The sequence below is a fragment of the Molothrus aeneus genome, chromosome 2 (assembly GCF_037042795.1).
Source record: "Molothrus aeneus isolate 106 chromosome 2, BPBGC_Maene_1.0, whole genome shotgun sequence".
Lineage (NCBI taxonomy): Eukaryota > Metazoa > Chordata > Aves > Passeriformes > Icteridae > Molothrus > Molothrus aeneus.
In genome coordinates, this window is record NC_089647.1 from 84,048,262 (window position 1) to 84,063,644 (window position 15,383).

The 15,383-nt window shown below is 36.2% G+C and overlaps 1 protein-coding gene across 1 annotated transcript in view; it reads left to right on the forward strand.

Moving 5' to 3' along the window:
* The window catches only part of HERC2 (HECT and RLD domain containing E3 ubiquitin protein ligase 2), a 104,237-nt gene that overhangs the window by 23,248 nt on the left and 65,606 nt on the right, over positions 1–15,383 (forward strand). Inside the window, exons 5-17 of the mRNA XM_066545195.1 lie at positions 3,799–4,018; positions 5,737–5,837; positions 6,572–6,728; positions 7,532–7,642; positions 7,955–8,126; positions 8,683–8,856; positions 9,471–9,659; positions 10,276–10,427; positions 11,222–11,379; positions 11,823–11,936; positions 13,283–13,534; positions 14,447–14,640; positions 15,172–15,372. Coding sequence (XP_066401292.1) covers positions 3,799–4,018; positions 5,737–5,837; positions 6,572–6,728; positions 7,532–7,642; positions 7,955–8,126; positions 8,683–8,856; positions 9,471–9,659; positions 10,276–10,427; positions 11,222–11,379; positions 11,823–11,936; positions 13,283–13,534; positions 14,447–14,640; positions 15,172–15,372 — 2,195 coding nt within the window. The remainder of the gene's footprint in view (positions 1–3,798; positions 4,019–5,736; positions 5,838–6,571; positions 6,729–7,531; positions 7,643–7,954; positions 8,127–8,682; positions 8,857–9,470; positions 9,660–10,275; positions 10,428–11,221; positions 11,380–11,822; positions 11,937–13,282; positions 13,535–14,446; positions 14,641–15,171; positions 15,373–15,383) is intronic.

Genomic DNA, 15,383 nt, shown 5'->3' on the forward strand with positions numbered 1-15,383 from the left:
ATTTTTGTCCTTCCCTCTAAGTTTTGAATTTGCTCATTCTGGAGGTTTGAAGGCTCATTAGAAGCCTGTTAAGCCAAGCCAGCTGCATCCTTTATCTCCTCTTTGTCCAGTGGAAATAGTGTGTAGTAGAAAGGGAAAGAGAAGACAAAATATGAAATTCTCTAGGAAATTAGAGCACATTAGTTCTGCTGGTGACAGGAATGTGTACTCATTATAACAGTAGATTCATGCCAAATTCTGCTTGAAATGTGTTTCCAAGTCTCCAATCTCTCCACACTGTAACATCTATATTTGCAGTTACTAAAGTTTGTGAGTCAACCTGGAAACATTTCAGCCTGATATTGGCATTTCTAAGGTGCCTCATTTATCTGTCACAAGCATGTGGTGTTCCGTAAAAGAGCTAATGAAATTAGTGTTAAAAAACCACCTAGCATGTTAAGTTATTTCTTTGTTCTGCTAAAACAGGAGCAGACTGCCTTTGGACATGCTACCTGTCTTAGGGCTAGTGTCAGAGATGGTTTAAGAAGCTGCTCTCTTCAGCTGTTTGTTTTGTTCAAATATCTGAATAGCACCACTTCTTAACTCTGTTCTGTCAGATAGGCTGGGTTGAACAATTCCTGTGTTTTTCCTTTGAATGCAGGGAACTTTGGGCAGGAGGAAGTCGCAAGTGAAAATGTGTAGTTGTGTTTGCTGAAAGGAGGGAGAGATGTGATAAATTTTAACAGAAGAGGGTAAAACCCTTGCCTAGCTCTACTGCAGCCAGTAACATACCTGACTGTAGCTGCCAGTTAACAAGTATTCTGCTAATGGTGGTTTGAGAAATTAAACTGGTGTGGTATGACTCCAGCCCCTACAGTGCGGGTGCAGAATAGGTAAATAATGTGTCTGCCTTTCACAGAATAACTGACAAAGCATAGGATGGTTGGCATCAAGGGCTGGTGTAGTGACATAGGAACAGTTTTGTTTAAAGAGTTCCCTGTAACCTTCTCAGATGAAATTTGAATCGTTGCTATTAATAAGCTATTCTCTCATTTGACTGTTCAGTTCATCAGTAACAAGTGTTGCTCACATTTGAAGGTTTATTGAAATGAGTTTCACTGCTTTGATTCCCAGATATGTTTAAATCTTTTGAAAGCTTAACTAATTTTTTTTGTAAAGATAAATTTACTTATTGTGGAATAAGAGAAGATTTAAAGTGAGGAAGTGTATAGATATATCTCACTTAAAATAGTGTTGCTTTTAATAAAACAAGACAGTCCTTGGTTCAGTTTTTAGATGTCTGAGTTATAAGGATACTATTACCTGTTCCAGCCTTTACTACACTTTGTATATGAACTTTGTTTTGCATTCTTGAAATACTAAAGAAAGTTTATATAAAGTATTTGTGAGCAGAATATTTTAATTTTGGTAGAAAGCCTTCCTAAAATTGTAGCCATTTTTAACTGTGAAGGCACATCCTTCTCCCCCAGCTTTCTTAACCTCCCCTAGGTCTGAGATCATTGAAACATGTCAAACCCTAAACCTTAACAAGGCAAGAAATGTGTCTTTCTTAGTTTATGTAACACTGGGATGTCATTGTGGCCGAGTGAAAGTGGTTAGAAAGGTTTGCAGTTGCAGACTTTCAGGGAAAGTTCCTTGTGAAGTAATTGCTGGAGGATTGGAGAGTAGGTGGCCTCTGCTTGTCCTAAGTGTTTCTTTCTAGTAGTCCCCATGATGGATTTTTCATTAGTGTGTTGTTTTGAAACAAAGTGCTTTTTCACTTGAGTCTTCAACTCTCAGAAGCAATTTTAGAGACTTTCCACAATTAGGTAAGTTGCCAGGCAGGAATGAAGGACAAATGCTGTTGCTCTGTATTACTTGACAGACTGCTGAATCTAGCACCCAGTGCTTGTTTTCTGTAGCACCAAACATAGTCTTTTCCTCAAACACAACTGTTAAAGTGCCTTCTTTTTTCTTCATTGACTATTTCTTTACTTTTCCTATGGATATGAGACCATAATTTGGGAATTGAATCTGCAGCATAAAATTATTTGTTGAAACAGTGTTAAGCAAAGTCTCTTTGTGAAGAGGAGAGCATGGGTCATTTTGTACTTTGGTGTTATAGCCTGGTGATATTTTAGAGGGTAATAGGTCTTCAGTGTTCAGGAAGGGAGGAAAAAAGTCCTGACTTATGTCTTCTTTGAATGGTTTGCCTAGAGGGATCATGAAAGTAGGATGTCAGTATTGACTATGTTCTGTTGTGGTACACTGTGAGATGGTTTTTTTGTGTGTGTTTTTGCTCTGTGCTACTCAGTTGTTTGGGAAATTTTGTAGAGATAAAATTAAGTGTGATGTGGCTTTTTATAAAATTTCTTGTTGATTTTGTCATATTTCTTGTTGTTTGAGTCAGGATGTATAATTGTTGCTGTCACTTCTATCTGAGAGGTCTAGACTGCAAGGTCTAAATTGCAAGGAATATTTTTTAATCTGTTCTTTCCTGTTGGAAAAAATAAGTCCCTCAGAGTCAGGTGGAAAGATGTGAATTGCCTAGGGGAAAGAATCTAACACATTATGAAATGGTGAAAGGTGAGTAGCAATGTTGAAAACAGGCTGGGATGCTGGCTGACAGCAAATCCTAAGTGACTGTGGAATGTGATCCAGTGGCAGGAAGAGTTGCTTGAATTCTTTCCTGGGTACACAAAGATGGGGGACAAAACCTTGCAATAGATTTTATAGCTGCAATTGCAAAAGAAGTTTTATACCTCCTTAGATTAAAACCTTTAACCATAGAGACTGCCATAAAAGTGTCTAAATTTCTATAGTTAGGAGGCACTTGTTCCAAAAACAATATTGATTTTGCATGGTTTTGGGGTTGGTTTTTTATAATTATTTTGAAATGTGTCCCTCTTCTCACATTGTTACATATATGCAGACATATGGTTTTTTTTTTCATACCCCTAGTTAGGTGTCATTTAAAACAAAGATACTTCTGTGTAGCTGCCAGGCAACAAATGTGGTTGGCTTAGGGACAAGTATAGTAATGCAGTGCAGAGCAGAGTGGGGTGGCTCAGTGACCAGACTGTTAATGAAGGGAAAGAAAAGAACTCCTTTAGGAATGCACATTGTTGGTGTTTGTCTTAGGAATTGAAGCTACAGAGTACATAAAAATACAGTTTCCAAATTTTTATTTTAGAGTGGTTTTTCCTTGTAGTTGTTTTTGACACTGTACTTGTTACCATCAGTTAGTAGATTAATAGGACTTTGGGCTGTTGCATACTTGCTGTGGTGAAGAGAAAGAAGAATTAATATTCTAGCATTGGTATATAAGTGAGATCTTTTATTTGCTAATAGCAACTGAAAGCATCTTATGTTATTTATGATGTTGTTTCAGAAGCATAGCAGGTCTTGGCAATGATCCTAGAGCTTCTGAGAGTAGTTTTATAACTTCTGAGGAACTTTAGATAATATGTAAAATGAAAGCATATTCTTGTGGGGACTTGCAAGGGACTTGCCTACACTTAAGAGAGACTCTGAGGTTGGATGATAAGAAGTTGTTGTCTAACTTGTTTTTTTGAAAAGCATAAAACATTTCCTGATGTTTTAATTTCAGACATGAAATATGAAGCTTTAGATATGTTTAGTTTTGATGATAACCTGTGTTTGAACACCTGTTTTATTTATGTCATACCATGTGCATTAAATATAGAAATGGGGAGTTCCACTGGGTTCAGACATCTGGTCAATTTACAATTTTCAATTTGTCTTTATTTTTCTTGATACTGGTCTGGTTTAAAGAGGATATTTCTCTCTGATTCTCAGACGTGAACGAACTGAAGGAATGCCTCCAGGTACTAGTAAAGGAACAGCAAACTCTGGCCACACAATCTGCAACAACAGCTCTCTCAGCTATGAGGCTAAAGCAGAGGCTGGTCATCCTGGAACGATATTTCATTGCTCTGAACAGAGCAGTTCTTCAGGAGAACGTCAAAGTCAAGTGGAAAAGCGGTAGTGTTCCTCTGCCTGCTGTGGATAAGAAAAGGTAATAACACATGTATGAACAAGTTAATCCATTAGAAAAGCCATAGAAAGGTTATCAACCTGTCTGTGAGGGCTTAATGTGATTTATTCCTTCTTGTGAAACATTAATGGTAAAGAAACTTCATATTTCTTAAGATGGCTTTACCATACTAAGTGGTTTCCCTGCCATCAGTCCTCCTTCTTGCCTGGTGCTTTCTTACAGTATCTCTCTTTGTACTAGTAGGTTTTTATTGTAATACATTGCTGTAGGTATTAAACTTTGAGCTATAAGTATACATTTATTGAAGTATTGCTTTTGTTCTGCTCAGCTAGAAAGTATGGAGAAGCCTGTTTCAGAAATGGTGCCAATGGAAATTACATTGTTTGAATAACAATATGTTTTTGTCAATAGTTGCTCAGTTAAATAGTTGCTCAGCTCACATAAATTAAAAAATACAAATACCTAAAAGCAGAACACAGAATCTTAGCTTGGGTGCGAAATTATGTAATTGTGCATTTTATATGCAACTATTTAATACAAATACAAAAAAAGCTGAACATAGCTCTCCTTAGTTTGAGTGTGAAATGATGTAATTATACATTTTATATGCAACTGTTTCAAGAGAAGTAACTGAGTGAGGAATCATCTGATTACTTTTCATGTCTGGATAGCTGTCTAGACCTAAAAATAGAAAAATCTATCAGATAAGGCATTAAATAAAGTTTCAGTAGCTGTCTGACACAACAAGCAATTTGTCTAGAGAAATTTTTGTTAGATTGAATCTCTAGATTCAGATATGAAAGGAGAATGTAAGTAGATATCACAACTAGTTATTATGGAATTGGAGTTCTGACAAGGATATCTTTGTATAGACTGTTCCCTTGAAATTTTTTTCAGCTCTGATTAAACAGAGTACTGATATGTTTAAATTATCAGATTGATAAAAATGCAAGTATAATTTTTTGAAAAAGTCCTAAGCTGTTCACTTTTGTTGTAATCTCACAACAAAACAATCTAGACTTGGTGGTTCAGTGTTGGAAGAGGTGGGGAATCTCCTGTTGCTGACTACAAAGGGGAGCTTATTTAAATTAGTTTGATTGTCTGCATAAGTTAGCAGAAGTGAATGTGAGTCCAGTGAATATTACCAAAAGTTGAAGCTATTTCTCTTCCTTACACACACAAGTACAGAAACTGCAAAGAGATTTTTGGCATTGAGATTTGAATAGAAAGATAAGTAATGACAAAATGGGTGAAATTTATTATCAAGAATTAAAGATGAATTTAAAAAAATCTGCAAACTTAGTTTATGCAGTCCAAACTAACCAAAAATATAGACTTCCTAAATAAATAATTAGTACATGAAGTACCTTATGTTTGTGTATTTTGAGAAAAGCATCATAATTTCACTTTGAGTAACTATGGGCATTTTTTGGTGGCAGTCCATTATGCTGGTCTGGTTTAAATTTTTCTCTCTCAAGCTTTTTGATTTGGACATTGAATTATTTCTTTGAAGTAGTTGAAGTTGAATTTTGGTTGCTGACATTTTGATGTTGTTCACCTTATTTCTCAAGGCACAGCTATGATTCTTTACAAGTAAAAATTGTGTAATTGTATATGCATGCATATGGCTAAATTTTAAAATAATCAAATATACGTTATAAAGAAGAATAATAACATAAATATGTATATATTATTGTAATAAAGATTTATTGAAGCTATTAATATATAATTTTATTTAGCTCAAGACCTGTAGGCAAAGGTGTGGAAGGACTTGCACGTGTTGGATCCCGAGCAGCACTCTCATTTGCATTTGCTTTTCTTCGTAGAGCCTGGAGATCAGGTAGGTGTACTCTTGAGCATTTTGCATATATATTTCATTTGAAGCCATGTGACTCATTGAAGTGTGTTAAATATTTGCATAGCACTATGAATTTGTAAATGATGGATTTGCATAATTGCACTTATGTGATTCTGTGTCCAGCAATGTTGTTGCTGATCAAAGCCATCCAAGCCAGTATCAATGTTGGGTTTTTCTCAGGTATTTTATGCTGAGGAAGGTAAGTTGGGCTTTCATGAGAAGAATTGGATTTTTAATGCTAGACTTCAGAAAAGTTAGATTTATTCTTCAGACAAGGTCAAGCCACTATTATTACATGATAGCAGCAGCTGAGAAAAAGCTTTGCATGTGAAGCTTGTGTTTAGTTGGTGATCCTGTCAGCTATTGTCAAATTGCAGAGATTGGCAGAATTGTCACCTGTGCCACTAAACCTGCCTCAGTCTGCACCATTTGGTCAGATGTCAGGTGTGGGCTTACTCCAGCCAGCTCTAGTTCTCCTCTTTTCTCAGTGGCTGCATAGTGAAATCAGCTGGTTTGGGTTTTCACCTTTCTGAATTTTATTTTATTTTGGTGAAGATTTCTTCAGAATCTTGCAGTCAAATGTTCATGTGAAAATTGAGAACTTTGTCCATAGGAAGTAACTTGTGTTGAAAAAAAGCTCCACAAAATGTTGTGTACAACCATTTCTCTAACCTCTGTGAAGGTGGGGATGTAACTGCTCTTGCTGTGTTCCTTAGGTGAAGATGCAGACTTGTGCAGTGAATTGTTACAGGAATCACTTGATGCACTGCGAGCTCTACCAGAGGCATCCCTTTTTGATGAAGGGACTGTGTCTTCTGTGTGGCTGGAAGTGGTAGAAAGAGCTACTAAATTCCTAAGGTCTGTTGTGACTGGGTAAGTTTCTCTTTTTGAGCTGTTAAGTGGCAAGCTTGCATCTCTCAGAAGCTGGGGATATAAACATAGTGATTTATAGAAAATTTGAGAGATTTCCTTCCTTTTACAATGTAGTTATACAAGCAAGCAAAAAATTAATGAACTATTGAAATGATGCTATTTAAATATGATTTAATGATTTTAGCTGCTTAAGAAAAATCTGAATTGGAATATTCTGAATCACTGCATGAAATTTAGCAAAAAATTGTGTTTTACTAATGTAAATATATCTGCAGAAGAATGCTTTGGTAATGCTATGTATATGCACTCTTAACTGTGCCCTTCAAGTATAGTAAAATAATACAGATTTTTGTGCATGAGGGTAAACGCACTCATGTTGGACTTGGAACAGTCCTCTGCTTTTCCCTGTTATTTAAGTAGGCTTCAAGTTACTACCTTTTTACAGTAGTTACTAGAAGTTACTAGGAGTTACTAGAAATGTCTTTTCAATACTGGAACTATGTCATTAAGGTGCATATCATAAAACATATTTGAATTTCACCTGTGAGAAATGTTTTTCATGTTCTTAGCATGTTTAATAGAACTGTAGATAGATGGTGAAGGTTGGGGTGCTTTTAAAGCCTAGCTGTCCCTTTAAAATTTGATCTAATTTGGAATGTGTGGGCTTTTCTTCTCAGCTGTTTTCATCACCCCTTTGATATTTTTCTGTAAGTTTAGTGGTTCTTGGGGTGCTGTAGATGAATTTGGTAAGCAATTGTGTATTATTTCCTCTAGTTAATGTATATTGTTTGACTTTTAAATAGAGATGTGCATGGAGCTCCCAGTACCAAGGGGCCAGGAAACATTCCTTTGCAAGACCAGCACTTGGCACTTGCCATATTGCTTGAACTGGCAGTGCAGAGGGGTACACTAAGGTGAGAAGCAGAGCACTCTGATTTTTGGCTGTCATGTTGGAATGGGCTGACAGGCTTCAGTTTTCATGAATTTGGGTTTAATGTAATAATTGTGGTTCATATGCACCTTTTCACTAAAGCAGTGGTGACTGAGACCTAATACTATCTAGACTACAAAATCCATTTTTTGTATTTTGATGAACTGTTTAAAACAGAAAGCCCTGGCATCTAATTTTGGTGAACTTCAAAATGTAGAGATTGAATTCTATGGATAACCTAACCCAATGGTTTTAGGAATGCTTATTAATAGAAAATGTTGATTCCCTCTTTCAGCCAAATGTTGTCTGCAGTTATGTTGCTGCTTCAACTGTGGGATAATGGAACGAGGGAAACGGATAATGAGCGATCTGCACAGGGAACAAGTGCACCCCTTCTACCTTTGCTACAAAGATTTCAGAGCATAATATGTAATAAAGACATGCCCAATACTGAGGAAGAGATTCAGGTACTTAGTCTTGGTTTATTTAAAAAGGGGCATTATGTTGGAATGAAATTTCATTTGCCTAGCTAAAATAATCATAGAATTATCCAAACAAAGTTGGTGGTGGTGTTTTCCATGTAAGGTGTATATATACCATGGTCATTTGGTTTTCATGTGAACATTTGAGTTTCTTGAGGTAGGGGGAAGAATGTCACAGCATGATTAGAGGTGAGTTGTGTTTTGTAGTTAGTGCTGATGTGATAATGAACTTAGATGTGGCTAAGTAACTTTTCTGCATATTTGTATTGTTTTTGTGTTTAAAATTAATTGAACTATGACTGTCATAGTTATTAACTGAGGTTGATAAAACAATCAATTTTATTATGCTTATAACTTTCTATTTATATCCAATCTGACTATTTTGTTGACATTCATGTTTCAGATTTTTCTCTAATGTGAAATGTGTGGAGTTAATTAATTTTCTCTTATACTTGTGCAGATAGTCATCTTATCTAAACTTTATTGTGTAGTCTCAGATATATCTTGAATGTTTTTCTGACTGCTTTTTTCTCTTTTCCAGCTCCTGACTTACCCTCTAAGTCCAAATGAAAGTTTTCTGAGGTATCTGACTTTACCACAGGACAATGAGCTGGCCATTGATCTGAGACAAACAGCTGTGGTGATCATGGCCCATTTGGACCGCCTTGCCACCCCTTGTATGCCTCCACAGTGTAGCTCTCCTACATCTCATAAGGTAATTTTTGCAATATCAAATACAGTAAGATGTTTTCCCTAAAAGCATCACTCAATTTCAGAATGCAAGGAAAACATCTCCTAAGATTCTTCAAATTCCTTTCTGATTTTCACAACATAACCTTGAGTTCTGAAATTTGTCCCACTTGGGTAACTTTTATTACATCAGCCCTTTTTGAGTGAGCCTTGGAGTGCAATTTTATGGTTTGTGAACCATTCTTTCTTACCACACTATGGCTAATTCTGCCATATTTTGAGCTGTTCTTGTGTTTCTCAGAATAAATTCTCAAGACCAGACTTTATAAGTGTTGGGGGTCTGAATTACTAGAAAAATAAAAGAAAGAAAAAAGTAAATGCCAAACTTTTCAATCTGAAAAATCTCTGAATCTCTTACCATAGACACTTATTGCTCTTTTAGTACCAGACTGAACTGAATATGATGCATGCAAGTCTTTAATTTTGATATCTTATAATTAGGTAGGTTTTATTGACTATTGGAAAGAAGGACAGTCTCAGATTTAAACACATTTGGTATTTAAAAAATAATTTGCTCTGTGGATTTTACTAAGCTGTTCGTTTCAAAATTCAGTACTTACAGAATTTCTTATTTCCTAGGGATCACTGCAAGAGGTCATTGCTTGGGGATTAATAGGTTGGAAGTACTATGCTAATGTGAGTGGTCCAATTCAGTGTGAAGGACTGGCCAACCTTGGTGTGGTACAGGTTGCTTGTGCAGAGAAACGTTTTCTGATATTATCTAGAAATGGAAGAGTTTATACACAAGCATATAACAGCGACACTCTGGTGAGAGTTTTTACGTGTTTTTAAAATTTGTTCTGTATTACTTCATAAGTTTCCTCTTCTAAATATTTACAGTTTCTTAGGAGAGTAGAGGGAAGCATGCTGATTTTTTGTGAGCTTTCTGTGGTGTTGTATTTGAACTTTCAGAAGCAGTGGGGTTTGTCTCTTGGGTCGATTTGAGGAAAAGCATATGGATTCTGTAATTTCGATCATGCTAGAGGTTATGAATACTATGATAATTGCTTTTATTGGTATTCTGGCCTTGGTAACTTCACAAATTGGAAGATATGAAATGGATTTTATTTAGTGATATAACTGTGTCCAAGCTGTGTAGTTTCTCAAAGAAAAATACACTGTAAATAGAAGCCTTTGTCACTAAAATAGCCTGTAATTTTAAGTTAAACACTGTTTTCATATGTACTGAAGACCTATAAGAATGGGAACAAATGACTTCAAAGCATTGCTTTTGTCACGTTTGACCATTTTTTTCTTCATGCCTTCACCTCATTAATTTGAGAGCAAAGTTTTGATTAAACTGGAAATAGGAAAACTGTACCTAGTTATGTGATGGAAAATGTCAGCAGATTTTGTAAGCATATTGCTTTTGCTTGGTTTACAGGGACCACAGCTGGTGCAGAGTCTAGCTTCCAGAAATATTGTGAAGATAGCAGCACATTCAGATGGGCATCACTATCTGGCTTTGTCAGCAAATGGTGAAGTTTTCTCTTGGGGTTGTGGAGATGGTGGAAGACTAGGTCATGGGGACACAGTGTACGTATTAAAAATAATCATAACATTTATTTGCAAGTATTCTGAATTCTTAGTAAAAATTATTTTGTTGTCTATATAGGCAATGTTCAGCATTTAACATTTGGCTGTTACTGGACAAAAGTTACATTCTCCCTGCTTGTTTTCTCTGTCTGGAATATTCCTAGTTGTCTACTGATGCTGCTTTCTGAAATTCTTGTAGGTGGAGGTGTAGTAGTGAGCACTGTTATCAGGCCTTTTATCAATGGTTTTATGAATCCAGATCACATTTTCTCTGAAATGTTGACTCACATTCCAACACTCACATGTTGGAGCAGGGTCATTATTTTTTATGCAGTCATGTTGTACATTATTCCATTTTTCTGAGACATTACTGCCCTGCTTTTGTATAGAAGCAGTCTTCTACAACAGTATTGTATAGGAGGTGTGCATCAATACATTTTAGATTTTATGTGTCTTCCCCCAGTGCAGAATTCCCTCTGAGGCAGGAGAGACTACACAAAGGTTACCAGTATCATGAAATTAATTGGTCAGATATAGTAATTAAAGATAGTATTTTTAATAATAGACAAATATTTTTAAAAAACATTGCATGAACTTAATTGAAAACAGAAATTGCAGTGGCTTGTATATTGTTGAACAATTTGAACTTAATTTTGGCTTGTATTTTGTTACTTCAGACTAATAATAAGATGTGCAGGTAAAATTGCAGCAATTCTAACAAGTATGTCTAGCACCTTTTATCACCTACTCATCAAATCACCTTTTGTGAAATATGTCACCTTCTCTTTAAATAGCCCTCTGGAGGAACCTAAGATGATATCTGCTTTATCTGGGAAGCAAGCTGGAAAACACGTTGTTCATATTGCATGTGGAAGCACCTACAGTGCAGCCATTACTGCTGAGGGAGAGCTGTATACATGGGGACGAGGAAACTATGGCAGGCTTGGTCATGGTGAGTTAGTTGATAGCTTCAGATAAGTTGTTGAAGAATTTAGTGCCTGTTGCAAATGATCTTTTATCCCACCAAAAGCTGATTTGTGAACATTATGTGGCTTCACGAGAATTGAAATAATTATGGGAGGGATTGTCTCAAACCCATTAAATTCCCTCAGTTATCTGGAAATAAGCAACTGCATGGAGAAGAAAAATCTGCAATGTTCTCTGTTCCTTTCCTCATGAAGCTAAGACTATTTCATGGGTTAAATCCTTGTTGGATGTCTCTCAGAAACCATACAGGAGCTTAGTCATGATACTCAAATCTGAAAACAAAACTAAACAACGCTACCCTGCACCCACACAATAAAACATCCAAAAGCAAAGAAGCAAAAAAACCAAACAAAAGAACCTGTCAGGCCTTCTGGGTTTTGCTTCTCACAGAACCATTTTGTTTTGAAGGTTCCAGTGAAGATCAGACCATCCCAATGCTGGTCACGGGGCTGAAAGGACTCAAAGTTATTGATGTGTCGTGTGGGAGTGGAGATGCTCAGACTCTTGCAGTTACTGAAAATGGTTAGTAGCAAAACAAAACTTAAAATTTTAAGTCCTTCCTTTTACTCTGAAGATACTTGTACTGAAGATATGCTTATTTCTAGCAGCTTGAATTCTGTAAGAATTTGAAGCTGAAAATCCTTCTGGAGAAAAAAATATGTACATTTATACATTTTGTATATAATGTTGCAGAGGTATTTCCATACATAGATATGCAGTATGTTCCTTATGAATATGTAAATATATTGAGTTATGGTGTATGTATATTTAATGGAAATGTAATGGACCCACAAAATAATACATATATGTGCATGTGTCTAAATTTTATTTGTTACTATATAAGTACAAATATCTCATGTTGTCACAAGAGCCAGAATTCAGAGTAGGAGAGCTGTCTCTCTTAATCCTTTGGAAGTGTAAAAGAGAAGCTGCATGGAAGTTCATCTTTCCAACATCCCTGACCAAAGGTGCCTAGAGTTAGACAGATTCAAAACCTGCATTTCATTGTGAGGTCAAGCCCCAAAGTCATCTCTTAGAAAGCAGATAGTTCTTGGAGGTCAGTTGTTCCTTTGAAATGCAGCTGCTTAGTATGACCTGCATTATTTAAAAACTGAAATGTTTGCTCATACAGGAAATGGAAACTCAGATTTTATCAAATTTTTTCCTCTCTTTGATTTCTGCCTTGCATGCTTCCACTGCTTATCAGAGTACCTTAGGGACTCTGCTGATGCGGGTAGGGAACAAAAATGCATCAGAACATAAAAAAAGACTTTCTGTTTGGGCATGCATGGGTTACCATTCTTGAAGCATAATTTTATTTACTGCAGATGCAGAATGACTTGACTGTTTCTAAGTTTCTACATCAGGACTTAGATTTAGTAGTGTATTTCAAGAGAACCTGATAAATGTGACAATTTCATTTCATTTTGAGAAATGCTTGAATGATACAAACTGAAAATTAAAATAGGTTTAACAGAAAATTTGGCCATTGGATGTAGAAAACATTTTGTAAGTTCTTATAAATAATTAAAGAAAGCCGTTTTTAACTTGCTTGATTTACAGTAAATCCTATGCTTCATTTATTTTTAAGAAGGACTTTCCATACACTGATAGATTTTCAATGAATGTTATATATTGCACTTTTTATGTTTAGTTTTGTCAGCATGACTATTTTTCAAATATTGTTCTTTATTATTGTCACAAACAATTAGAAATTAATTTGGAACTGCTTTCCTTAAAATAGAGTTTAAAATTTGTGCTTGTTATAGAATCTCAGATTATGAAGAATTTATATGTTAAAAGGGATGACTTAATTGCATGAAAAAAGCAGTTCAATTATTTTTTGTTTTCTTTCTTCTGGTTTAAAGGCCAGGTGTGGTCTTGGGGTGATGGAGACTATGGAAAACTGGGAAGAGGAGGCAGTGATGGTTGCAAAACTCCCAAGCTGATAGAAAAGCTTCAAGATCTGGACATTGTGAAAGTGCGCTGTGGGAGTCAGTTCTCTATTGCTTTGACCAAAGATGGCCAGGTCTACACCTGGGGGAAAGGTGACAATCAGAGACTTGGGCATGGGACAGAAGAGCACGTTCGATATCCCAAACTGCTGGAAGGCTTGAAAGGTAATTATCAGAGTTGGAAATGCACCAGAGCTCTTTCTGTTGTTGGAGCTTTTTACCCGACACAAATGAACTCTGCTTTGAGTCATGGTACCATGTACTCTGTCATATTTTATGCTGGTAGCATTGAAAAAGGTAATAATGTGCATTTCCCATCACTTCTTTACACCTACAAGATTTTAGCAGGCTTAAAGGCACTATATTATGGCCACTTTAAATGCTGCATGTCTTGTGTTCTCCATATTCTTACTGCTTTTCTTTTATTAGGTTCACAAAAATGCTACTTTAAAGCAAGTATGTTTGCATTGTCATGCAAATAAATATATATAATATATGCTTAGATTAAGGCAGTAATAATCTGTAGATATACATTCTCATTTATTCTACTCTATTCTATAGAGTAGAATAAATGAGAATAACAGACAACAAAAAATGTCACTAAATATGTGTTTGACTTTTGACCAGTTTGTAATGGTGAGAAAATTACTTCCTTCATTTGGGAGAAGACCTGAGGTTCTGTCGGGGAAGATGAGGAAGAAACCTCTTTTATAGCTCGGTCTTTCCTTTAAATCGTTACTCATATATTTTGAATGATCTAAACGAGAATAATTTTACAGTCTCTCATCGTAGATGGGGAGATCTTTAAATAACTCTTTCCCAAAAAAGTTTCTAAGTTGAAGGGACACAAAGTAGAATAATTTTTTTAAACTTGTAAAACTTCTGTACTTATCTGTCTCTTGGTTTATGCTTTGCTGTACTCTTCCAATCCACTACTGAGGCAGAAATGAGCCTCATGACATCCAAGGCATGTTCCTAGTTAAGCATGGTTGTAATTAGTTTTCTTTACGTCTGCTATTTTTCTGCCCATGATTGTTGTATCTAAGTTATATTTTCCATATTTAACTTTCTTATCAGGAAAGAAAGTGATAGACGTGGCAGCTGGATCTACCCATTGTTTAGCACTGACTGAAGACAGTGAAGTGCACAGCTGGGGAAGCAATGATCAGTGTCAGCATTTTGATACTTTGCGTATCACTAAACCAGAGCCCGCAGCTCTCCCGGGATTAGACACAAAGCACATAGTTGGAATTGCTTGTGGACCTGCTCAGGTTGGTGTTAATTTTGAATTCTTTGGTTTTACTTCCCACTGAGGTTACTGTTCTGTATTATAATCCTGGTCCTTCTTTCTGTGCTTGCGTGACTTTTTGTATTCTTCCTTATTCTGAGTAAATGAAGGCTTTGGAAAAAACAAATCTTGCACAGTTGTTCTGCCAAAAAGGGGTGATCAGCTTTCCCTCTGTTGGGTGTTCTGAGAAGCAGCAATTTTCCTGTTTTGTTTTGTGTGATACAGCAGTTGAGGAGATGTCAGCAGAAGGTTTCCTGTGGCAGAAGCAGTGAGGTATCTGGATTGGGTTTGACAACACATTGGAAATGTGATAAGAGAGTTCTGGATCTGTATGGATTTATCTCTGTTTACAAGGATGCAAGTCAAGCATTCTCTTTGATAGTTGTGTTGGTATTATTTCCAAATCATCTATTACTGTTTGAAGGCAGATTTAGCTTTACACTCCTGTCTGTAGTCAGTGTCATATTTAGGAAATAACAAACTGTGGAACTTTGTATATTGTTTCCATTTATAGAGTTTTGCTTGGTCATCATGTTCAGAATGGTCAATAGGCTTGCGAGTACCTTTTGTGGTGGATGTTTGCCCCATGACATTTGAGCAGCTGGATCTGTTACTGAGACAAGTGACTGAGGGAATGGATGGATCCTCTGACTGGCCCCCTCCTCAGGAAAAGGAGTGTATGGCTGTGGCAACATTAAATCTTCTAAGGCTTCAGGTACCTTCAAT